Raw genomic sequence first — 24,620 nt, 5'->3', positions numbered from 1 at the left:
GTATTTCACTATAGTTAACAAAAAACTGGCTAATACAGTTACCTTAACATAGCCTTTCTCTGGAAGATGCCACCCTTTATATTAAAAAACTGAAATATTTATTCACAACTCAATGATACTGAAAAGAGCCTCATATTAAAAAGTCTCCCATTTTTGACTTGCAACCAAATCCTCAAATTCCATGTGAATTTAAAACATGTTTGTTTAGCTGCATGTATCACTTATCCTTTCCTACTGGTTATTTAGGATAGCATGCTAATGTAATTTACAGATTTACTGAGGGCAAATAGGAATGTTTCTATTCTAGGGTGGCAAAGGAATCCAATAATGGTTTCATGGACCTGTCAGGTGATATGCCTGTGGCCCTGCCTTTGGATTAAATATAGTATTTTGCTATGGAGAAAAGTAGATGCTATTGTATCCTGCAGCCATAGGGTCATGTTATGGAGGTAAGCTAGGGATCACCTCGCCTGCAGCTGCTGAGAGAGTCAAGGTCATCCAGCTTACTTCAGTTACTCACGGTGTGGGCAGAGACTCAAAACCGTCAAATGGGAGGGACCATGGGTTTCAAGTCAGATACAAAAAAGGAACAACGGGGGAGAGGAAGGGTAGGCTTAGTACTCATGAGCATGTGTGTACCAAGTAGTTAATATCCATTATTACTTTCATTCTTTAGAAAAATCTTGAAATTTTTGAAGAAAGGTAAGTAAATAGATGATTACTATTTTCATCAGACACAGTAATGCTAGATGGCATATTTAAAAGAATTTTCACATAAAAATTTAATATGTTACATAGGCCCTACTTTAGATCAGTCAAAATGGATAAAATATATATGTGGGTGCAGAAAGCATTATATTTATGGAATAACTACTATCTGGCCAGCACTATATTAGGCACTTATACATATTGTATTGAAACCAACTTCACTCAGAGGAAAGCTGGGCTTTGAAGTGGCCAGATCTGGGCTTAAATCCAGGCTCTGTCGTTTATTAACTCTGTAGCTCTGGAGAGCTGGCTAACTCTTCTGAGCTTCCAGTTCATCCATCAGCTGTAAATTAGATATAACGGTGCCAGATCACTGTGAGAATGAAATGAACGATGAATTTATGCAAAATGCATATTGAATGTCATGTTAGACTATACCCCATCCCATTCATTCAGATCACAGATTTTATTACAATATTTGTGCTTACTACATGCTAGGAGCTAGTCTAGCCTCTTGAACTACATCAACATCAGTAAAGAAAACGAAAAGTATTACTATATTGGATCCTGCCATTGCTTGCTGTGTGAGCTTGGAACTTCCTTAAACTTTACAGTGGGGATAAGCCAATTTGTATGGTGGTGGTGCAACCCATCAAATGCTAAGCATGGCTTGGCACACAGAGTGTTCAGTAAATCGTAATAATTTTGATGTTTGCTGATAATAGTAAGCCTCCTAACAACCTGAAGAGAAAGATATTGTCATTATTTCATGGAAAAGAAAACGGTAGCAGAGGAAGATTGGACAGCTTCGTCGGTAGGGTCAGGATTCAGATCTCTCTCTGCCTGATTTGAAAGCCTGTGTCCTTTGTACTTTGTGAATACATGGATATCTGCAATGCCCACTTCTGTTACTCCAACAAGACTGGATTATTGTGAATCTCTATTGGCAAATATCTGATCTAGGGAGTGTGTCAGTTCCCGCTCCCCTGCTGGGCTTTGCGTGGTGAATGCATTTACTGAAATGTATATAGGCGTCCCCGTCCTGACTTCACTGCTTTCTGAGCTCTCCACCTCATGGCAACTTCTCAGGATCTACTTATATTGTCGTCTACACAACTGGAAAAGGTTAGTGGATGAGATAAGTGGCATTTTGGAGCAGCATCCTGTGGCTATTAGACTTGACTGGGTCACACAAAAGCTTGCCTCTGTACATCTGACCTTGAACCTCACTCTTCTTGCTGTACTGAATTGTGACTTTTCCATTCTTTCTGGTCTTGATCTATTTCTCACTTCTTTCTTGCTGGCCCCATGAGCTGATGACATCTTTAAGGGTGTGCATCACGTGGATCAGCAAGGAAGTTGGGTGTGTTATTCGGCATATGGGGTGGTAAATGATGCACTGAACTTGTCTTTGGAGGTGGGATGTTTTCCCCTGTCTGATAATGCTCTGTTGAACTGTAAAACTGGTTTATGGAAAGAGCTCATGTTTTCCTAGGGATGCTAGCCCCAAATTTGGCACTTTCTCCCTTTTCTTGCCCGTGAATGCAAAACAAATTTAATGCATTCTGTAGTTGTAAAACCTAGCATCTACTCCCGTCTGTTTACTAAACACACACTAGTTTGTCTGATATTGGTTTGTTTAAGCTTATTTATCAAACAAATAACATACTTCTGCAATTGGAACTCTTCCTTTAATCACAACATTTTAGTACTTTTCTTACATTATTAATGTTTGTGAAATTAGGCTGCCTCAACATTTGATGTATTTAACATGCTAGTGTTTTTCTCCCCTCTCCCCAAAATCATTGGTGTAAATTTAAGCATAATTTAAAATCTGTGGTTTCTTAGGCTCCAAATACAGTGCTAGATGTTTCTCTTTTTCTTCAGAAGTGCTTGCCTCCTTAGAGTGGCAACTGTGGAAGATCTAGAAATATATGGGCCTCACCACATCAGGGGCTTAGTTAATCCTAACGTCACTTTTCTGGGTGCTGCTGCTGCAAAGCGTGACAGCAGATGCCGCGGGATTTTGGCACCTGTGGAAATGCACACTATGCACTTCCTTCCGCAAAGTTCCAGTGACTTGCCCCAAGGCAGGAGACAGATGATCCCCCAGGCCATGACACCTTGAGGCCAATTTTCTCCGGCAAGAGGAAGTGGAGTTCTGAGATTGAATTTTCAAGAGTGTCTCTGTGCCTGAGACTACTGCTCTGGTTCCTTGGATCTGTGACAATGCTAATGGTGAGAATGCCAGTGAAAGCATCCTATGTTCATGTGATCAGGTTTGCATCCCTTCACAGTTCTCCAGTGTGTGGATCTCATCTTGCCATGAGCTCTCTGAGGTTGGTAGGGCAGGAATTACAGTGTTCATCTGCAGATGGAGAAAAAATGCAGGTGCTGGAGTGTGTGGACCTCCTATCTATGGAGCAGCCAGAAGACAAACGAGGAGGGGTTTGACCTGGAGAGAATTGGGGTGGGACAGGATGACAGGGTGAACTGTCACTTATAAGAAGTCACTCAACTCTGCAAAACTCTCAGATAATGAGCTCAAGTAGGGGGAATTACAGGTAGAGCCAGCTCCACAGTGAAGACCCCATCCTTGGGACATTGTATTTCCCAGAAATCACTTGGCTTAAAGGAACACTCAGTTAAACCCTAGCACTGCTATAAAAATGAAAATGGTTAAAGGGCTTTTCTTACTGAAATGAGCCACGTGAATTTTCAATTAGGCATAGCATTTTGCCATAAAGCCACAGTGAGGCTTGGTACTTGGAACACAGACTATGGCAATGACATAGAGATGGAAGAAGCCAGACTGGCTCTGAGGAGCAGCAGGTAAATAGCAGCTTATTACCTGCTTAGGAAGATAGCTGGTGATTAGGCAGCTTATTAGGTAATCTGGTCCCTCTCCTATCAGATAGGAGAAGGTGACAACAGTCTTGATTCAAGAGCTTACTCAAGAAAACACTTTCCTGTTCTTAGGAAAACAAAGAATAAAAACAGAGGCGTGGCAGCCAAGGAAACAGTGGGAGGGCACAAGGGCTGTGCTTTGGGTGAGAGACCATGGTCCTCTCTCCCCTGCTTGGTGTTTCCCACTGGAGATATCCCTGCCCGCCCCTTCTTTTGCACATGATAGGTTGCAAGGCTGTTTTGCTGGGGAAGGAGGAAAGACAAAGATTTTGGAAGGGGGTGTTCTTTTCAGCTCCTTGGGCCAGTGATGCGATGAACCCTTTCATTTCAGACATGGGGGTTGGGGTGGAGGGGTGGAAGGGTGGAGCAGCAGTGAAAGTGTGGAACAATTTGTAGTCACAGTGAGGGACGGTGTCCTGAGTCTGCCGGTGCCCACCTGCCCTGCCCGGGCCGGGGAGTGGCCGTGCCTCGGGGCTGCACGGCACCACTGACCTGCAGAGCGCCCCACAACCAAAGAGGTGAGGACCCTGGGCCAGACCCCTGCTCTCTCCTTCTGGCTCAGGACGCCACCTCTGAGCAATCATTGTAGATTACCCAGCACCAAAGAGCGCCGCCTCCACCAGGGCCTCAGGTCTGCAGCGCCCCAGTTTGCCCTCCGTTTTCCTATCCCTATCCTTGGGAGTTCTTGGAATGGTTGAAACTCTGCATTTCTACAAAGGTGCTAAGCAGCTGCGTGCCCTCAAAACAGCTCTGCAAAGCCCCCTGTTGCAAAAAGCAAATCTCTTTTCTAATTGCAAAATAATCACTTGGCATTGAAACCCGTGGACGGAAACAGTGTGCAGGACTTGCTGCACTATGAACTGACAAAGTTAACGGGTTTGCCTGCTGGCCCCTTTGGTGATGCTGAACCTGTGGGGCCCTGGCCTGCAGGACGCAAGTCTCCTGTGACCAGGGCACCCTCGCGTGTGGAGCTTCAGGAGGGACTCCGTGTTTTCTCGAGGAGCACACTTAGGGAAACACTGCATGAATGCAATTACTTTTCCTGAAATGAGGAAAGAAAGCACTGAGCTGGGCTCTAAGGGGAGATAAGTTAGTAGAAAAGATCACGGTGGTTCATTGTTGCTAGTGCTTTATCTTTATCACTCCTAGGAAGCCAGGGTAAAACTCCTGGAACGTTCCTAACCCCATGAACACACATTTCCCAGTCTCCAGAAAGAACTGATTTTAAAAATGTTCTTCCATTCCCCTCCCAAAAAAGCCACTTGAAATAATAGTTCATTGAATGTGATTTACATCTTATATCTTTCAGAAAAGCTTCCTATCATGACATTTGCAAATGAAAAAATCTTTTTCAGATTGTTTTGATTTTCAGTTTAGAAAACATGATTCAGACCATTAGCTTAGCATATTACATAGATGGATTGTTCATAATATTTGTGATCATACAGATACCAACTCTTAATTTTCAACAACCCATGTTTGATTACTTATCCAAAATATTTACATAATAGATTGTATTGCTTTTTTGGTATTTTAAAAGGCAGCATCACTCTTTACATATTTTGAATCTTGATTTTTAAAAAATTAATATTTTATAGTAAAAGTGAAAAACTTGCATGAAAAGAATTCACTGGTTTTATCATTGAAACTTATTATATCTATATTAACATTGGTTAGTCCTTGGTTAAACAAGGTGTCTTATATTTTTTATTTTTTATACATTTAGTGTTTCATTATTACAAATGAAATGAAATAATTTACATGAAGATTTCTAAATTCCCCATCACCTGGCTTTGGCTAAATATATGTAATGAACCTCATTTACTTTGAGTCACTGTATACTGTTTATTTCTTCTTCACAGGGATTATAAACAGACAACCTGTGGGATGCAGGAGACTTCACTGGCATCTTAACCACTAGACTAAATCCCTGCCCCTGGTATGTGTATTTTTTGAATAACCTGCATGGGTAAGTCTCTATTTTTGTTTTTCTTTAATACATTAAAAAAGTAATATTGTTTAGGTGATTTTTTTTTTACATGACTGAGCCATAAAAGACAAAAGGGAGGTCTTTGACTTTACTTGCAGTCACTTAAAAAAATTTCATGTGGTCAAGGACTTGATTTCTTTGGGAAACATTCTGAGGTTCAGTTAAAATGTAAAATGCTTTCTTCTGCTCTAGGACAAAACAAAATTTCATTTGCTTTTACTTTTCTGCAATAACGCCAATAAGGAGATATTGCCAGGGGCCCAAGAAAGGCAGTTCCAAAGCTGAACAAATCGATGGTAAATCTACTTGGCAAATCCTGAACATAGCCACTCAATGAGTGTGAAGAATATGTGCATGTGTGCACACACACACACACACCCCAGACCAACATAAGGATAATGTTTTCCTAAAATAACTCAGTATGCAAACTCTGGCATAGGCGGGGTTGTGTGAACGGTGATATACACACGACACTTATGCGCCCTCCTTATCTGAAATGCTTGGGACTAGATGTGTTTTGGGCTGTTTATTTTTGAGGGGGTTGTCATATTTGCATATATATTATGAACTATCTTGGGGTGGGACTCATGTCTAATCATGAAATTCACTTCTATTTCATATATACATGAACTACACATGGAAAGGTAACTTTATACAATGTTTTAAATATTTTTCTGCATGAAGCAAAGTTAGTGTATATTGAACCATCCCATATCAGCTGTGGAATTTTCCACTTGGGATGTCACATTGGTCCACGGGAAGTTTCAGATTTTGAAGGATTCTGGATTGTGGAATTTTGGATTTAGGGATGTGCAACCTGTATTATCTTGATAAACAGCATTTATTGAGCTTTAGCATTTTTGTTTTTTTGTCATAATGTGCCTGACCCCATCCTAAGAACTGTAATCCTAGGAGCTGGTGCCATTATTATTCCCATTATTCCAATGAGGAAACTGAGGCATGGAGAGGAGAGGAGAGGAGAGGAAATTGCTCAAAGTCTCACAGCTGGAGAACGGCAATGTTGTCTCCAGCACCCTTTCTCTTTGCCTATGTATGTACACCTGCTGTGTATCCCTACCAAATACAGGTTTCCAGAAAATCTCAGACAAAGCTTGAAATAAAGATGATGATGATGATGATAATTATGGCAACTACTTACTGAGTCTTTAATTGTATACTCAGATGGCATGGTAGACACCCCCCAACATACTATTTATTTAATCTTCACAACCTAGAGATTAGATTTAAATATCCTTGTTATATTGTTAGCCAAACTGAGGCTCGGAGAACTTAATTTGCTGAAGGTCGTAAGGCCAACCTGGGGTTCAAACAAGTCCACACTGAGGTCTTGTTCTACTTGACTCCCCCGTTTGCAGGAGTTCCTGATCCAGTAAGTGAAGAGGCCTAGGATCCTCTCTTCAGTAATGCCATGCATAGCCATTGTCATGGCCCCTAATTACCTGAAGGGTACTTGCTCCCTTTTCACCTCAGAGTATAGTTGAGCTTGATATAATTTTGTTTTTACTTTAATTTTTAATTAGTTTTTAACAGATTCAATGTGCTTTGTAGACACAATGGGTTTGATATAATTTTGAAATGCTTTAATATCCTTGGGTGAGATATGTGCTTTGTGAATTTAGGAAGTAATATTTCTGTTAAAATTATTCTATTGAAGAGTATCTGTCCTTTGAATTAACAGCACATGAGTGAGCAAGGTTAGAAAAATATAAAAATGACTGACATTTTCCTGCCATATTTGCTCCTAACTTCTGGTTGGGAAAACAGAAACAAGGGAAAAATATCCTTTGGTAGATCAATTTCCAGCTCTTTAAATTTACTGAGATCCAGTTAATGGAAGAAAAGTCAAATGCCAAGACAGGGATGCAAAACTACAAGTCCCAGGTGGGACTTGTTCCCCTTGAGAGCTGGAGGCAAAGAGCCTGAAGGAAGATTCTGGCTTGTCTCCTTGTGTGGGGTGGGGACTGCCTGGCTGCGAAGGCAGACCTCGGGCCCCTACTTTTCTAGTGCTAGTTGCTGCCACAGGCATCTACCGCTCAAAGGTTCCATGTAAGCTTTAAAGACTAGGCTGTGGTTTGGGTGGGGTAAGGCATTGTCCCAAGGTTCTAAAGCTAGAAAGAGGCGAAGCCTAAACCTAATGCCAGCTGGGTCCGAAGTCAAAGCTGAGGCTCTTAGTTACTAGGCTTTGACTTTCCAGAGAAACCAGCAGATGGGAAGCTAAGGTCAGGGTCTTCCTAACAATGGACTGCTCCTCAGACCTACGCTCCCCAAGCTAGCAGGAAAATGTGCTCTCTAAACTTTGGCTTAGATTTTATTGTTTCTACCCTTGGGCGAACTTTCAAATGTAAAAAGCTAGTTGATGTCAAGAATTCCAGTGAAAGAATCTCTTACCCTTTTGGGGGAAAACTCAGTGGCGATCTTTAAGGAATTGGAAATGGATTGAATGTATCGATTGAAATTGACATAGTATTTTGAGCAGGGCTAATTGTATGAATCTGAGTCCAGTGCCGCTTTACCTTTTGGCCAGGTTGACACAAACCAAAAGAGCGTACATGCACGTGCACGCACCCCCCCCCCACTTCTGTCCTCTTTAACTTGACCATAGGTGCTCACCTCTACTTGAAAAAACTCCACAGACATCTCCGTGCCAACAGATGCAGGACGCACCCCTTTCCAAGTCGTCGTGCTACACAAGTGTGAGCAAATTTTGGGATCTTTGTGCACAAGGAAGAAGATGTGACCCCTCCCCCCAATTGGATGCATGTGTTGAAACTCAGACAAGACTTCATGGGTTGGTATTACTGATACATTTGTCAGTGTCATTGTTTTCCACGTTAGGCTTGTCTATCCATCAAACAATCATAACACAATATCTAAGATCAAAATTTTAAAGTAAAAGCATCTCTTTTTCACTGTATGTGCAGTAATAACCGCTCTACGTCAAAGACCATTTTCTTACGGATACCTATGGACTGGGAGAGCTAACTACGAGATCGGGGCTAGCAAAGACCACATGAAGCAAAGGTTGCAACTCTAGCACCTAAGAATTCGTAACTGGCAAAGTGATCAGTTATGAAATCATCAGAACAGACTCCTAATAATACCTTTAACAAAGCGTTTTCTCCATCACAGGAACTCAAAGGGTAGGGCATAACAGTGCATTTTATTTGGGTGTTGGAACAGCAAAATCAGAGGGAGGAAATACCCATTCATGGGTGGTGTTTTTACCTTGGACCATTAAAATTTACATCTCAGGGACCAACTACCTGGCAAGAATGAAGCAGGATGTTCTATTTGGGAGCACAGCTGTAGGGAGCAGCTTCTAGGACTGACCTGAAGGGAGAATGAGTTATAGATATTAAAACCAACTTTTCCTGCACACCAATACCCATCCCTCCAGAAATCTTAATAGGCTTTTGAGAGCCTCCATTTAGAGCCTGCTGCATAAAATGATCCTTTGATGAAAAGGGATTGGAACAAGGGTTAAAGCAGACATTGAAAGGTTACTGTAGAGGGCACAGTGTTCACAGAACCCTCCTTTAATATGTGTGGTGTGCACCTGTGATCAGATGATTCATTACATGGGGCCTCTCTTTGACAAGCTCCATCGTTCAGCCCTTGGGGTTCTGACGGGACAATCCTGCGCCCGCCCAGGAAATATAACAAGGTCAGCTTTTTTTCCCTGGGACGTAGATGGAGACGGTTTAGCTTATAATGCATCTTTGTTTACTCTTTATGTAAAATAAAAACAGGGTTCAGGACATCGCAATTCCTGCCCTCCGCAGAGCAGTCCAAGCAGGGAGCACGTAAACACACTGCTGAGGGAATAACTCTGGGAGAGAAAAATCTTCCCTGGGGTGCAAGCTCTTTTCCCGCTGTGCTTTGTGGCCATTAACAGCTGCATTGGAGAAACAAGTGCCCTACTCACCAAGGCTGGGCTCTGCGTCAGGCTGCTTGGACCTCAACAGCTCCAACTCTTGTGTGCTTTCTATGCAGGTTTTAGGTTTGTGGGGTCATCAGAAGCGCTATCATTATCTTAGTGACCGTGTCGTGGGCACATGAGTGGCGGAAGGGAACCTGACATGAGGAAGGTTTACTGGCTCTGACAGACTCAAGGAAATCTACAAGCATGCAAGAGACCCCTAGCTTCTGTGACAATCAGCAGGAGGCCCAGTCAGGGGGCTGACTTGCACTCGGTTTCATTCTAACTCCTCCTGTTCCTCTGTTGCTCTACTGGACTTCATCGCCTTCCCATGCGCTCAGAAACTGGCTTTATAGAGGCTGCTTTAGACATTGTATGGCAATTAGGGATGGAAACTTACCAGTTTTCCCCATTATCCAAATTTTGAAAAAGAACAAAACGTACAGAAGCAAAATTACGATTTCACTTGAAAAATTTGACTCTATTAAAAAAATGTTCAGGTAATGAAAGGTAGCTCTTTCAATTAAGTTCACAACACGAGTCACTGTATAGAAATAAAAACAAAATAAAACTTTGACAGTCTGGGGGAAGGAAAGGAAAGTCTTGCTTCTAAAATATAGAAATACCTCCCAACCCTTCTCCTATTCTTGACATTGCTAGTAAACATTATTTATTTGCCTGGAATAGATGCGGTTACATATCACTGTCATGCAAAAGAAATTCATTTCCTTTCCGAGTTCAATCTGCCATAAAAATTCACTCTTGTTCCCATCTCCCACTCACCTGTCCTTGTGCATTAGTAACTAGTTGACCTGTGACCCCCTGAAGACTGGAGAGGGCATTGCCAAAGGCCTGTGAGCTGGCTATGGAGCCCATTGCTGCTGCAGCCGCTGCAGCCTGACTTGCTAGTGGATTATTAACCAGCTGCAAAGAAAGAAAAGATCAGGGTAAAAACCACTGAGAGGCACAGGCACAGCACACGGACGCAACATTCACTCGGGAGAGGTCGTTCTTGCCCCCATTGGCTCATGCAAAGGGCCTGGGACCCACTGGAGGGGGCTGGTGCATCCTCCCTCTGAGGCTTGGGGGTTGGGGGAAGATGGAATCAAGGCTGGAAGGAGGTGCTTAGGTGAGCTTGGGTTTCAGGCCAGCCCGGGAGGGAACGAGCCTGAGCCGAGACTGTTAGACTCTTCCCAGGTATAGAAATGATTTTTGGAGAAGTCCTTGGATTGTGTCCTCTACGCTAAATAAAACTCGGAGAAAATGTTTACTTTCCTTGAGGCAAACAGACAGAATATGGGGGCAAAACAGGATGGGGTGGGGGGAAGAGAGGCATCGAGATTTCAGGATTGGGGGGAAGGATTCTGTCATTTCCATCTGGGAGCTGTAGGTTGCTGTGGTGTCACTGGGTGGGGCAGGAGGAAGTCCGTAGAGATGGAAAGCCCCAGTCTCCGTGCCCTCAGAGGACGAGTCCGGGGCGGGGATGCTTCGGAAGCTCACCCTGACTGGGAGGCTCAAGGCCAATGTGAAAGGTCCCTTGGTAAGTGGTCAGGTCTGCCCCCGCTTGCTGTTTTAGTCAGTACGTGGCCTTCCTGCAGCCTCTTTCCTGGGACAAGACTGGAACAGGGAGGAAGAAGAAGGGAGGGGGAGAGACCTGCTCGGCTAGGAGGTTATGGCTGCCAAAATCTGCTTTTCCATGGAGACCAATTCAATATTCTTTATCCTGCCAATTTTCCACGCCACAGGTTTTCAGACCTTTGGACCATGAGGCAGAAGTGTGGCTTGAACTAAAATCTGCATTTAGGTTAATGACTAGATATAAATTCAAGAAACATTTAAACTATTTTCACACTATTGGTTTTGATACATGAATTTCATTTGTATTTATTCTAGGGTGTTATTTTTTCCCATATAGTTTCTCTCAAGTACAACAATTGTGTATAATAATGCATTTTCCCATCACCAGTTCCCACATCCATGAAATTCCTGCGTTTTAGCAGAAACCTGCCAAGACTAAGACTTGGTGGGAAAAAGTTAATGCCATACTTAATTCAAGTCCTGGAAACTCTTCTAAAAAATACCTTTTTAAAAAACTTTCTACTTTACTTTGTTAATTCTCTGCCTCAGTCTTTCTCCTGTCTCTCACTTTCCTTTTCTTCTTCTCTGTTTCTTTTCCTTGAAACATACCTCGTTCCTTAACTCTTTGGAAATTTGCCTAGAGTCTCCATTATCTGATGGGGAAGGAAATACTAATTGTCAGAGTCAAGATCAAAAAGGACAAGAATTTAATCATTAATGGGGATAGCCGTATCTTATTGGTTTCTTTATTCATTTATAACCACATTTCACATAACCAATTCTACAGCAATTCTGTTGACCCAGCACATTTTTGCTTTTAGAAATGAAAATCCATTTTTGAGCTCATTACGTTATGTCTTTTGCCTTTATCTTTCTCCTAAAAGACAACAATGATTTTGGAGAAAAAAATTCTCATTCATCAGCCTAAAGAGGAACCCTGTTTTATCGCAGATCACCATCATGGGATTTAAAATTCAGGGTGGCCTTGCTCGTGGCTTCTGAGTATGTTTCATGGTGTATTTGAGGTGAGTAACAGTACCTGTCAAGAGAAAACCCACCTTGTTTGCACCTTGGCTCCCTAAAGTGAGAGGAGTTCATATGATGTTCTTTTTCACTGTTTCAGGGACATCCTCCCCAGACTGCGACCCAGACACTGCCCACTGGTTCGTCACTCTGGACCGCTGTCAACCGCTGTCTCTACATTTCTTTTACGCAATACAGGTTGAAATGATAATGATATCCCTGAGTTTTGGGACGATCTCAGAATAAGCTCCTTAATCCTCAAAAAAGAATTGACTGTGCTGTTTTTAGTGTTGCACATGCAATTTTGTGTGTGAATTTTGGGTGAAAAAATTCATTTACATAGAATATGTTCTCTGAAGAAGACAGGCAGTTACTCCTATTTAATGAAGAGAAAGCATTTTTAGTGCTTGTAAGACATTTCCCTAATATCTAGGTCAATCAGACACTCATGGATGAAATTATGGAATTATTCTCTGGACACAATACAGTGGTATAGACAGAGTTTCCTACATGTAGAACACTGGCATATTGTTCAGCCATAGTCCCATATACTTGCTGCAAATTCAGACATTGCATGGAGGATTAACAATCATTCTGAATATAAAACAAAGTATCTACTTAAAGTGACCTTTTTCTGAATTTTGGTATTTGGGGGCCAGACATTGGGTACACTTCAGCTGCTTTGGAGAAGTATTTCCACAGGCACCAATGTACAGGTTTTGTTTCTTTGCAATGTTTATTTTCTCTCTAGCCTGGTCCTAGGTTGAAATCTGATTTGTTTCTTTTTTGCTGTCTTTCCCTCTTTATGGAGCAAATGCCAACTTGGATGAGTCTCTTGTTCCCTGTCGGGCATCCCAGTGGGTCTCTGAGAAAGGCGCTTGGGCTCTGGGCAGATGCCTTGCTGGGGTTAGACTCCTGGCTGGGAGAGTGGTGTGTACGGTGAGGACGAGTCGGTGTGGAAGCTGACAGCTTTTCAGTGGACCATGGCGGTGTTGATAGATGCAGCCTTGTAAATATCTTTTGGCTTTTCTGTCTGTGACTGCCAAGGCAGTGATGTAATACGCATTAAGATAACTGGCAGGGAGGGGGAGGGGGTGGTCAGGAAACCATACGTGTTCTCCTCATCACCTCGGGTCATGTCACTCTCTATTGTCCCCAGTCATGTCATATTAGCAGTGTTCCTAACAGGACTTCCTCTTGATTGGAGACCTAGGGTAGGTTTGGACAGCAGGGATCCTGGGCACAATAAATGCACATAATGAGCATGTTAATGTTCCAGGACCAGCTGGGGGTTTTGAAGCTGCTGCTGAGTTTATGCCTTCAGATCTTTCACTGCTGATGTACCTAAGTGGCCAAGGGTGGCCCAAATGAAGTCTGACCGTATTACATGGTCATGTTTCCAACAGAGCAATTTGAAAGACACACTGAATTCTGGTGCATGCTTGTTCATAAATGCGGAAGCTCTCAAAGCAAGGATTTGTAGGAGGCTAGAAGTCTTGTGTTCCATCCAAATGGATTCTGCACCTGAGTGCATCAAGCCAGAGTTCCAGAATGCACAGAGTCTAAAAATCCACTAATAGCACTGCTTTCTCTGCATAGCTTTCTCACCCTTAGAACGTTAGGGAATTAAATAACAAAATAGTTTAAAATTTTTTTTTTTTTTTTAGTGAGGCAGGGCTCCACAGCTGATCACCTGACCACGCATCTGTTAATGCAGTTGAAAGTGGCATTTCTGCAGCCTGATGCCTAAGTTTGTGCCTTTTAGTCAACCATACCTCAAATTCTCATGTGTCAAGTGAGTGTGAAATAATAGCACTCTCAAGTATATGATGAGAAAGGAATGAGATAACTTATGCAAAAGTTTCAGAACAGTACCTAGCATATCTCACATTCTTAGTAAATGCTAATACTCTCACTGCTCATACTGTGCATACAGAGTTTTGAATGAATTAGTTTATCAGGATTGGAACTCATCTCCATTAATACCCTCTTAATTTGGAAATAACAGGAGCAACGATAGTGATTTTCTGTTTCTTTTAAAGATTATTTATTTGAAAGGCATAGTTACAGAGAAGGGGAGAGAGAGAGAGGGAGAGGGAGGAGAGAGAGAGAGATATCTTCTATCTGCTGGTGCACTCTCCTAATGGTTGCAATGGCCAGGCTGAAGCCAGGAGCCAGGATCTTTATCCAGATCTCCCACATGGTTAACGGGGACCCAAATACTTGGGCCATCTTCCATTGATTTCTCAGGCACGTTAGCAGGGTGCTGGATAGGAAGTAGAGTAACTGAGACTTAAACTAGCACCCGTACGGCTTAACCCACTCTGCCACAATGCCAGCCCCGATTCTCTGTCTTTATAGAATTTTATTTCATTTTTTAAAAGCAACTTGAGGGAAGCTATTAGCCAATAACATGATTATTTGATAAGGCAAGTTTCATGACTTAAAAGACCAATATGGGGCACAACAGTTAAGATACTACTTTAGATACCTGCAACCCATATGCTAGTGCCTGGGTTTGAGTCCTGGCTCTGCTTTTTTTTTTTTTTTTTAGAAAAATATTTAATAAATATAAATTTCAAAAGTACAACTTTGGGATTATAGCAGTTTTTCCTCCATAACCACCTCCCACCCACAAACCATCCCATCTCCTACTCCCTTTCCCATCCCATTCTTCATTAAAATTCATTTTAAATTATCTTTATATACAGAAGATCAACTTAGTATATACTAAGTAAAGATTTCAACAGATGGCACCCACACAGACACACAAAGTATAAAGTACTGTTTGAATACAAGTTTTACCGTTAATTCACATAATACAACACATTAAGGACAGAGATCCCACATGGAGAGTAAGTGCACAGTGACTCCTGTTGTTGATTTAACAGTTAACACTCTTATTTATGATGTCAGTAATCACCGGAGGCTCTTGTCATGAGCTGCCAAGGCTATGGAAGCCTCATGTGTTCACAAACTCCGACCTTATTTAGACAAGGCCATAATCAAAGTAGAAGTTCTCTCCTCCCTTCAGAGAAAGGTACCTCCTTCTTTGCCGGCCCGTTCTTTCCACTGGGATCTCACAGAGATCTTTCATTTAGGTCATTTTTTGGTGTGGCTCTGCTCTTAATTCCAGCTTCCTGCTAATGTAGGCCCTGGAAGCAGCAGGTGATGGCTCAAGTGTTTAGGTCCCTGACACCGTGTGGGAGACTTGGACTGAGTTCTTGGCTCCAAGCTTTGGTCTGGCCTGCTATAAGGGGCATTTGGGAAGGGAACTAGCAAATGAAAGATCTGTGTCTGTTTCTGTTTCTCTCTCTCCCTCTTCCTTTAAAATAAATAAAGATAAGTGAAAAATTTAAAAAGGCAAATATGCTGTTTAAAAGTATTTGAGTGGAAGATACCAGAGAAAAGTATCTAAAACATGGCTTCACCTGCTTACCTTGGGCCTCTGGTATTTGATGGGACCAGTTCCTTTGTATAGAAAGCAGCGTTTTGATCCTGAAGCTAGGGTTGTAGGTGGCAGACAGCAAGAGAAGATGTTACCTTATTTACAGTACATTATCCTCTTACTTAGTTTACATTTATTAGGTTTCCAAATGGATACCCATTTCAGGTTTAATTGTTATGTCAAAATAGTGTGAATGAGTCTATCTCATAGCTGCTCATTTGATGGTAAGGCTTTTAGGAAAAAGATTTTCAAAACAATTTCCTAGAAGATTTGTAATGGTTTATCTCTACATTCACATGTCAGTATGGATACTGGGTGCTTAGCTCATAATGAGAATAAATCCATATTTCCGTGTTTAGTCTCCTTACTTCTGTGGGCGCTAAATGGTGATGAGAAGTGAAACTCTGACAAACTCTCCCCAAGGAGCATCTTGAGATGACGTCATGTCTGACATATGATGTCACTGTAGGAGATGTCACTACATAATGGGGAGAGTTCTTCTCTGAGCCTTGTTCCATATCCTTTTCCTCTGCAAAGCTAACATTCTGCATTCTGGTAAAGAATTCAGGTTTCCTGAGTCTGAAGTTTACTAGTCACAATATTTTTCAAGAAAATGTGCTGATTATATTATTCTATTATTATAAATCTCATGTACAAAGATAAGGCAGCATGATGAGGCATTTTAGCTATGGTTTTACATTGCCGTATTTATGCCTTCACTCAAAGAGTGCTTTATGAATGTAGCAGGCTCAAACCTTTCTCTGGAGCGTAATTGCCAATGATCTATAGTTCTATCATTCTCCTTGTGAGCTATGTGGGTTTTATAGAGTATGGATTTTGGAGCGGTTCTTTTTGCTACTAACTTTTCAATTTAGAACTCTGGGACTATGGTGCCATTTGTTTTTAAATGAGCATATTCATAAATGCATTTATCATAATTCACTTCTCATTTAAAGTCCAAAATGACCTGCAGTGGCCGCCTAGAGACAGCAGGGCAAATGTGGCTTTTGAGTTCATTTAAATTCAGTTGAACCTTGATGTTTACTCTGCCTGTATGTGTGAAAAACGTCTCTTGTTTCCTAAACAAGCCATTACTTCTACTCTTTTTTTTTTTTTTGCCAGGCAGAGTTAGATAGTGCGAGAGAGAGAGAGAGAGTTGTAGACTGAGAGAGAGAGAGAGAGAGAGAGAGAAAGGTCTTCCTTCCGTTGATTCACTCCCCCAATTGCCGCTATGGCCGGTGCTGCGCTGATCCAAAGCCAGGAGCCAGGTGCTTCCTCCTGGTCTCCCATGCGGGTGCAGGGCCCAAGCACTTGGGCCATCCTCCACTGTACTCCCGGGCCACAGTAGACAGCTGGACTGGAAGAGGAGCAACCGGGACAGAATCGGGTGCCCCAATTGGGACTAGAACCCAGAGTTCCCACGCCACAGGCAGAGGATTAGCCAAGTGAGCCACGGCGCCAGCCTATTACTTCTACTCTTACCTTCAACTCATCTCCTAGGAAGGCAAGGGAAATACCAGTAGACGAGTGTTCATCTCAGCAGACTACTTCAGGTTTTATCCTACGAGGCTTCCCGCTGCCCCTCATGATGATTATTGTGTGATAAAAGTCACGTAACAGAAACCAGTTCTGTGAGTTTTAATGCCAAGTCCAGCTCTGATGCTTGATTTCTCCTCACTTCCTAAAGGGATGGCAGTGCCATAGATGGCAAACATCCAACTTCCTGCCAATCATCCATCCTCCTGCTAACCAACCACGAGCCTCCGTTGACCACTGCTGAGAAGTCTCGAACAGGAGTCCTGGAGATTTTCAGTGGTGACTCTGAGGTGCTGTAACATCCCTCAGATACCTTCGTTAGTGTAAAATTACATTAATTTTGAAATAGTTTGAAAATGAATTATATTAGGGGCTGGCGCTGTGGCGCAGCAGGTTAACACCCTGGCCTGAAGTGCCGGCATCCCATATGGGCGCTGGTTCTAGTCCGGGCTGCTCCTCTTCCAATCCTGCTCTCTGCTATGGCCTGGGAAAGCAGTGGAAGATGGCCCAAGTTGTTGGGCCCCTGTACCTGCCTGGGAGACCCGGAAGAAGCTCCTGGCTTCGGATCGGTGCAGCTCCAGCCGTTGCTGTCATCTTGGGAGTGAACCATCATACGGAAGACCTCACTCTCTCTGCCTCTCCTCCTCTGTGTAGCTCTGACTTTCAAATAAATAAATAAATCTTAAAAAAATAAAATGAATTATATTTTTATTTTATGGCAAAACTGTTAAGCATAATTACTATTAATGGACCATATGCAGCTGAACTGGGAAACAAAATTTTAAAAAATATCCAATATTTGTGTTGGGATCCCAGAAACAGGACAGGGAAAGGAGGAAGCCTGATCCTGCAAGGGGCTCCAGTGTCTAAACTTGACCTCAGTTGTCCCACCCTAAGGCAAAGGAGCTGGCCCCCACGCCACACCTGTAGTCATTGGTTAACAGCCCCTGGGGTGAAGATTAAGTATGTTAACTCCTTGGTATGGTTGGCCCTTTGCTTGTGGAGTGAAAAGGATCCTGGGACCTGGGGCAGCCCTTTGAAGTGGAGCTGCAGCTGCTACTTACTGAAAGCTATACAAAGAGACGAGGCAACACATGGAAAAGAGGAATTCCATGGGACCTGGAGGGAACATTATGATTTGTGACAGATTAAGGAATAGGTATCCTCTTCTGCCACAGAGCTCCCAAACCCTTGGGACTTCTGGGTGATAGAGGTAAGAGGAGCAGGGATCTTTTGTTATTCATGTGAGTCCCCTTCTGACCATCCATGAGTTTATGCCACCCTGGTGGCTCTTAGAGGACAGGGTCTGATGCCAGGGTCCCAGCCAGATGTCATAGGGATGGGACTCTCACTCTCAGCCTCACACCTGCCCTATGGGAATAGGAGAGAGGCTGAGGATTAATTTACTTACCAATGGCCGGTGGTTGAATCAGTCATACCTATGTACTAGAACTCTCTACAGTGGATTCCAGGAGCTTCCTGGTTGGTGCATGTACTCATAGATGAAAGGGTAGCAGACTCTAAGCTCCAAGGCAATGGAAGTTCGGGTACTCAGGAGCCTCCTGCAATTGTGTTATGTATCTCTTCATCTGGTGTTCATTGGCATTTTTTATATCCTTTACTATAAACTGGTGCATGTATTTCCCTGTGTTTTATAAATCACCATAGCAAATTATTGCATATGAGAAGGGAACAGTGAGCAATTCCATTTTGTAGCCAATTTGGACTGAAGTGTGGGTCACCTGGTGACCTACCACCAGCAATTAGCATCCGAGTTGGCAGCAACCTTATGGGACTGAGCTCTTGTGGGGGCTGCACAACTCTAGTTCGTGTCAGATTTTTGCATTAAGTAGAACACTCAGTATCTGAAAAGAATTGGAGAATTTCTTGCTGTGGAAAAAAAATCCACACACATACTGCATCAGAAGTGTTTTGAGTAGAGAAACAACTATCCCTTTAAACACTAACATTGTTTGCTGTAGTACAATCATCACTTCCCATTCACTCATTAATTTCTTTGTCCAGCAGGCATTTATTCAGTACCCACTCTACTTTGGGCACTGTGTGAGGGCAGACTGTGAGTGACAGACTGACACGTTCCACACTCTCATGAGGCTCATTGTCAAATGGAGAAAGAGAATTTTAGTGGAAGGAAAGGGAAGCAGGACAAGGGAAGCTGGCCAGGAAGCGGTGTCCAGACCTGGAAGCAGGTGGGAGTGTGGGGTTAGACCTGGAAGGGGCACTTCTGAGCCTGTGTACCCAGACTTGCTCAGAGTTACCCAGAAACATGAGTTGTAGCTCGTGATGAACCACACAGTGTAGAGATCAGGAGCTTGGCTACATTGTACATACGTAGAAGAGGAGACAGGTTCCTTACTGGACATTGGCTCAGTTCAGATTACAAGGCTGCCAGGAACAAGCTGTGCTTTTAGTATCCCACCCCTCCCAGTTTACTGAAATGGGAGTAAGACTAGTGCAAGCGACTTCACAGGCATCTTATGAAACTATAAAGTTAGCATGTGGGAAAAACTAGAAGAGTTTCTGGTAGTTGGTGATCCCCATGAAGTCTGGTTGTATAACTCTATTCCTTGCAGGAACTCTGGCCACAGTGACTTTGGGATTGAGTCTCTTCCCCTCTCACTCAGGGTAGTCCTGCTGGCTTTTCTGCATACCTGAGACACCGCAGAAAGTTTGCGTTTGCTCTCTCTACTCCAGCGCTGCTGTTCACGTATCTCATTCTCTCAGATCACCTCCTTAGAGATACCTTCCTGCTTACCTACCGTATATAGTGGTCTCTTTCTTTTAGAGATTGGTGTCAGAACATTTGTAAGAAAATGATATGATGTCTGGGATGTTTTTCAAAATAGACACTGGTGGGAGCGTGGGTAGGGGTATGAAGACAGGTCCTGGGTTGACCTTTGTAGAAGCTGAATCTTCATGAGTGATCAGACTGTTTTCCCAGTTTTGTATGTTGTCATGCTTTTCCATAATGAGACATTTTTCAAACATTTCCTTTTACTCTGTTGTTCACAGTACTTACTATAGTCTGATCTTATATAATTCAGCTCTTTGTTTATTCTCTTTCTCTCTGTAATATAAATTTTGGTTCCCTGCTATATTTTTGGTTCCTTTAACAGTGCTAGATACCCAGTAGATACTTCATAAATGTGTACAGAATGAATATATGAAAGAGTCGAAAATATCTAGGCATAACTGAGAACTTGGTGGGAGTTTGATCCTTCAGCATTTATAGATAAAAGTCATAAAGGCAAATTTGTCTAAATTTCTCTTTGTAAAAATGCACACTTGACTATCTCTCACACCAAATTGGGCTCATTGGCCAGGACCTCAAACTTGGGAAGACTCTGTCCTGACAGCTCCTGTGTAGTCTCTAAGAGGTCAATTCATTGTGTGAATTAGGCCAGCAAGTACAGTCTTTGGGCAGTGCAGGTAGATTCCTGCAAGGTCAAAACCGGCACCAAATGGTCTTTGTGACCATTTGGTTGGGAATATGTACGAAATTCCAGAATGGCAGCATTTAAAGATGATGTCCTAGCTCTTCTATGGACTTCTGGGACCAAAAGATTTTGGACATTTCTAGAAATTGCTTGAATGGTTCTGGTGTGGAAGTTATAGGACTTTTGCAGATAATGACATTTTGGTCAACAAGGGAAGGTACACGTAACAATCATCTCCTAAGGTTATGATGGAGCTGAAAAGGTCCTGTCACCTAGTGACATTGTAATCCTCGTGCCATCATCGTTCTTGTGATGTGGTGCAACAGAGAACCCATATTTTGGTGATGCTGGTGGAAACAAACCTGCATTGCCAGCCATATAAAAGTAGAGCACGTACAATTATGTACGGTTTACAAGGCTTGATGATAATAAAAACTATGTTGTTGGTTTATGTTTTAACTATATGAGGGACTTCAAAAAGTTCATGGAAAAATAGCATTAAAAGGATCATATGCATTTTCATAACATTTTTGAAGGCCTTTCATACTGTATGTCTTGTTAGAGTATTTTCTTTATTTGAAGAAAAATGTACTGTAAAACAATATGCAGTCATTCTCTTGTATGTGATTTAGTCTCATGTTTTGTTCATCAGTGCCCCAGGAGAATAGATTATACCATATGTATGCCTACACACACTCACACACCCCATAGAGGCTAGTGGTGCAGTAGGCTGTGCCATCTAGGTTTCTGCCTGGACATTCTATATTTGCACAATGAAGGAACCATCTAACAAGCATTTCTTAGAATGTATCCCCTCATTAAGTGGTTCACAGCTGTATTTGGGAGCAGAGGGATAAGGTGATAGTGAACAGGCCTTTTAATTGTTTTTTATTGGAGTGTGATGGTGGACTTGGGTATTGGGCTATGGAGCCTATATCCTCCTCATAGATTCGACTAAAGCCCCTCATAAACAGTGGGTGGTTGAAGCTGAAGGGGCTGCTTTGCCCAGGTAAGGAAAGACTCTCTGAGTCACTGGGCACAGTGATGCTGCTTCCAGGCCAGGTGTTAGAATGGGGTATCAGTTGAGGAGGGGGCATTCTCTCCATTTGGGTAGCCTAATTCTGGGGGTGTCAGGACACTAGGACATTTAGGGGTTTGTGGTTCCTAAAGATCAAGGTCATGGATACAGGGTCAAATGAGGCTTCACTCGGTTGGCTTCACAATGCTTGGACATCATTGCAGGTGAACAGAGGAGACATTCCATGGGCACAAGTGCACCCTCTTGGTAGTGTTCCAGAAGTACGCTGTAGAGAGGCATTGGTCCTGCAGGGGCCTGAGCCCAAGTTAGTGCAGGGTAATCAATGAGATCTGCACTTAGGAGCTTGGGAACACTTGAGGCAGATGAAGGAAATAAACAAGTATGTCCAACACACAATGATTTTGTGGTGAATTATTAGAAAGCTCTCCAAATGGATGTTTTCATTTTAATTTTTAAACACTGATAAAATAGTCAAGTCCAGAGTTGAGGGAAAAAAACTAGCTTTTTATTTCACCCAATACATTTCTTTGATTTTGAAGTAAAGAGGTCAGCATTATGGAAATACACCAAGTCTAAATCAGATTTTATCCAAGTTATATGTAGACAAGTACTCTGTTACTACAAGCCTACACATCTCATTTCCTTTTCTGTCTAGTCCTCCATTTAATAACCTGAAAAATCTATCTTTTTATTGAGTTTCATGCTATTTTCTTACTTACATACAATAGTGCTACTCTTAGCAATTGCCTATTGTCATGGCACATTAGTTCAGTGAATTTGTTGATATTTCAAAATTACTCTTTCATCCAGTTTAAACAAGTGATTGGGAGCACTCCTGTGAGGAAAGCAAAAAGGCAACACATTTTATTTTGAAGTAAATTGTGTTTATGGTAAGGTAGTTGGTATTATTCTGGTTTCTAGCTATAGACAAGCACAGTACTCCTTACCTGCCCATGTCTAATTCACTTCCGTTAGTTCCCAATACCTGTTGAGTCCCTTCAAAGGAAAACAGGGGCTGTTTGGCAGTGTGGGGGGGATGGGGCTTGGGGACAGAAGGAAAACAAGGAAGGATGAGGACTTAAAGGAAGCTGAGGCACAGTTTCTGCCTTTGTGGAGCTTTGGGACAATGTTGTTCATCAGCCACGTGTGTTTCCTGATAGCCATGGCTCGTGTGCCAGGAATCGAGAGGGGAACAGAGCAAGAACCTCTTGTCTAGAGACACCTCCAGTCTAGTCACCCTCTGGGAGAGCTGGAAGAAAATGGTGCAGGGAGCCCAGGCAGGAGACCACCAGCAGCCATACAGAGCATGGGAGATTTCCTGGGGAGGACAGCTTTGGAACCGAGTGTTAAAAGTTGGCTAGGAGTTGATTTAGGGGGAAGTGACATAGGGAGAAGAAAAGGCTTCCAACCACTGGGAACAGCACGGTCAAGGATGTAGTCTAAGAAACAGGGTTTTGTGTGTGTAGAGCCTCTATATTGGCCCTTGTGATTACGTCTGGGAACGTGAATGAAGCAGGAAAGCAGCAGATGAAGAGGTAAGGCATGCGTTTCTGGAGGAAGGACTTGGTATAGCAGCTTATGGGAGATGAGATCAGAATCTGAGAATGATCACTTGGGTGATGGAGTTGGTCTGGGTGGTGTGGGTAAGGCTTTAGGCAGATGAGAACAGGAGGTGGCAGTGGGATGACAGAGAGAGGGGGTCGCCCATAACTAGGAGGAGTGTGCAGCTGTGGGTAACTTTGTGCACAGAGAAGCACCATCTTGTTCACCATTCATTCATTGATTCAGAAAACACTGAGCATCAAGTGTATGTCAGCTATGGTGGTGTGGTCTCTGCCAAAGCGCTTCCAGGGTGTGGTGGATATGTAGACAGATAACTAAACCCCAGTGGGTATGAGGCAGGGCAGGGGTGTGTTGGGGACTGACTGGCTCAGTGTGGGAAAGTGGAGGGATTTCAGGGAAGCTTCCTCAGGATCCCACAGAAGCCCAACCCTTAGTAAACTGCAGATCAGCTATGCAAATTGGCAAAGACAAGAAGCTAGAGGGTAAGAGCATAGGATTCTGGGGACGACAGGAAGCCTGTTGTATTCTGACCGTTCAGAGCACATTTAGGGCAGACGATGGAGCTTGGAAACTTGTGAGCTGGGTTTTGGAGGCAGAGGAAGAAAGTGGGAAACAAATTAGGATGCACATGTGTGACTGGGGTGCAACTGCTCACATGGTACAGAGAGCCTCCTGGGCCAGTGCCCTCGGTCTGCTGCTGTGAAAACACCTGAGAGGATGTCGGGGTCCTTTTGCAGTGTTGTGGAGGAGACCTTAACAGCTCTGCAGCCTGGGAGACAGCACCAGTCACCAAATCATAAAACGTTTCCACATATTTTATACAAAGGGAAATCTAATCTGACTGGCTAAAACTTAACACTTAAGCTTTGAATAATAAAAACAAAGCCATCGACTTTTAAAATACAGGATGTCTTCTGTTTCATAAAAGTATAGATTATCATATCCATGAATGTGTTAAGATTGAGCTGTGACTTTATAAACTATTTTTTAACTTAGAAGGGCTATACTAACTTTACAAGAGCTTTGGACTGTGAGGATCTTGCCAGAATAGATGGAAGTCTTATTTTCTTCGGGGATATTTTGCTCCTGAGTATAAATCTTTTTCTATAGTTTCTATTTTATTGTTCAAACCCCCAAAAATTTCTGTGAATTCAACCAATTCATCACTTTAAAAAGCAAAGCATATGCATCTTCTTCCTTCCATCCCAATAGTCACATTGATTATTCAAATGTGCTTATAACACATGTTATGTACACTATCTCAGCTTTATCAACCTACAGGCAAATAAAGAACCCTGTTTCAGCTGTTGCTGAATTTTATTATGCATAGTGGCTTGCCTCATAAAGCTTATTCACTGAACATCTGTTATTGAAGAAAGCTAGTCAGATGGCATGCTGTCTTTCCACAAAACAACACTACATTTCAGTCA

The 24,620-nt window shown here is 42.6% G+C and overlaps 1 protein-coding gene and 1 long non-coding RNA gene across 13 annotated transcripts in view; one reads left to right on the top strand and one right to left on the bottom strand.

Moving 5' to 3' along the window:
* Positions 1-13,747, top strand: part of LOC103349454 (uncharacterized) — a 165,708-nt gene extending 151,961 nt beyond the window's left edge. Inside the window, exons 4-7 of one of the 12 annotated variants that reach the window (XR_016222662.1) lie at positions 5,478-5,584; positions 8,229-8,414; positions 12,008-12,148; positions 12,247-13,747. This is a non-coding gene — a long non-coding RNA (uncharacterized LOC103349454). The remainder of the gene's footprint in view (positions 1-5,477; positions 5,585-8,228; positions 8,415-12,007; positions 12,149-12,246) is intronic. The other 11 variants (XR_016222659.1, XR_016222655.1, XR_016222660.1 and 8 more) reach the window with 11 other exon arrangements.
* The window catches only part of POU6F2 (POU class 6 homeobox 2), a 448,120-nt gene that overhangs the window by 52,282 nt on the left and 371,218 nt on the right, over positions 1-24,620 (bottom strand). The window contains exon 6 of the mRNA XM_089315645.1: positions 10,329-10,469. Within this exon, the coding sequence (XP_089171771.1) occupies positions 10,329-10,469 (141 nt within the window). The remainder of the gene's footprint in view (positions 1-10,328; positions 10,470-24,620) is intronic.

The sequence above is a fragment of the Oryctolagus cuniculus genome, chromosome 16, assembly GCF_051225735.1.
Source record: "Oryctolagus cuniculus isolate XC-2025 breed Fujian yellow rabbit chromosome 16, ASM5122573v1, whole genome shotgun sequence".
Classification (NCBI taxonomy): domain Eukaryota; kingdom Metazoa; phylum Chordata; class Mammalia; order Lagomorpha; family Leporidae; genus Oryctolagus; species Oryctolagus cuniculus.
Note: the sequence above shows the minus strand (reverse complement) of the source record. Positions and strands in the feature narration are given on the sequence as shown.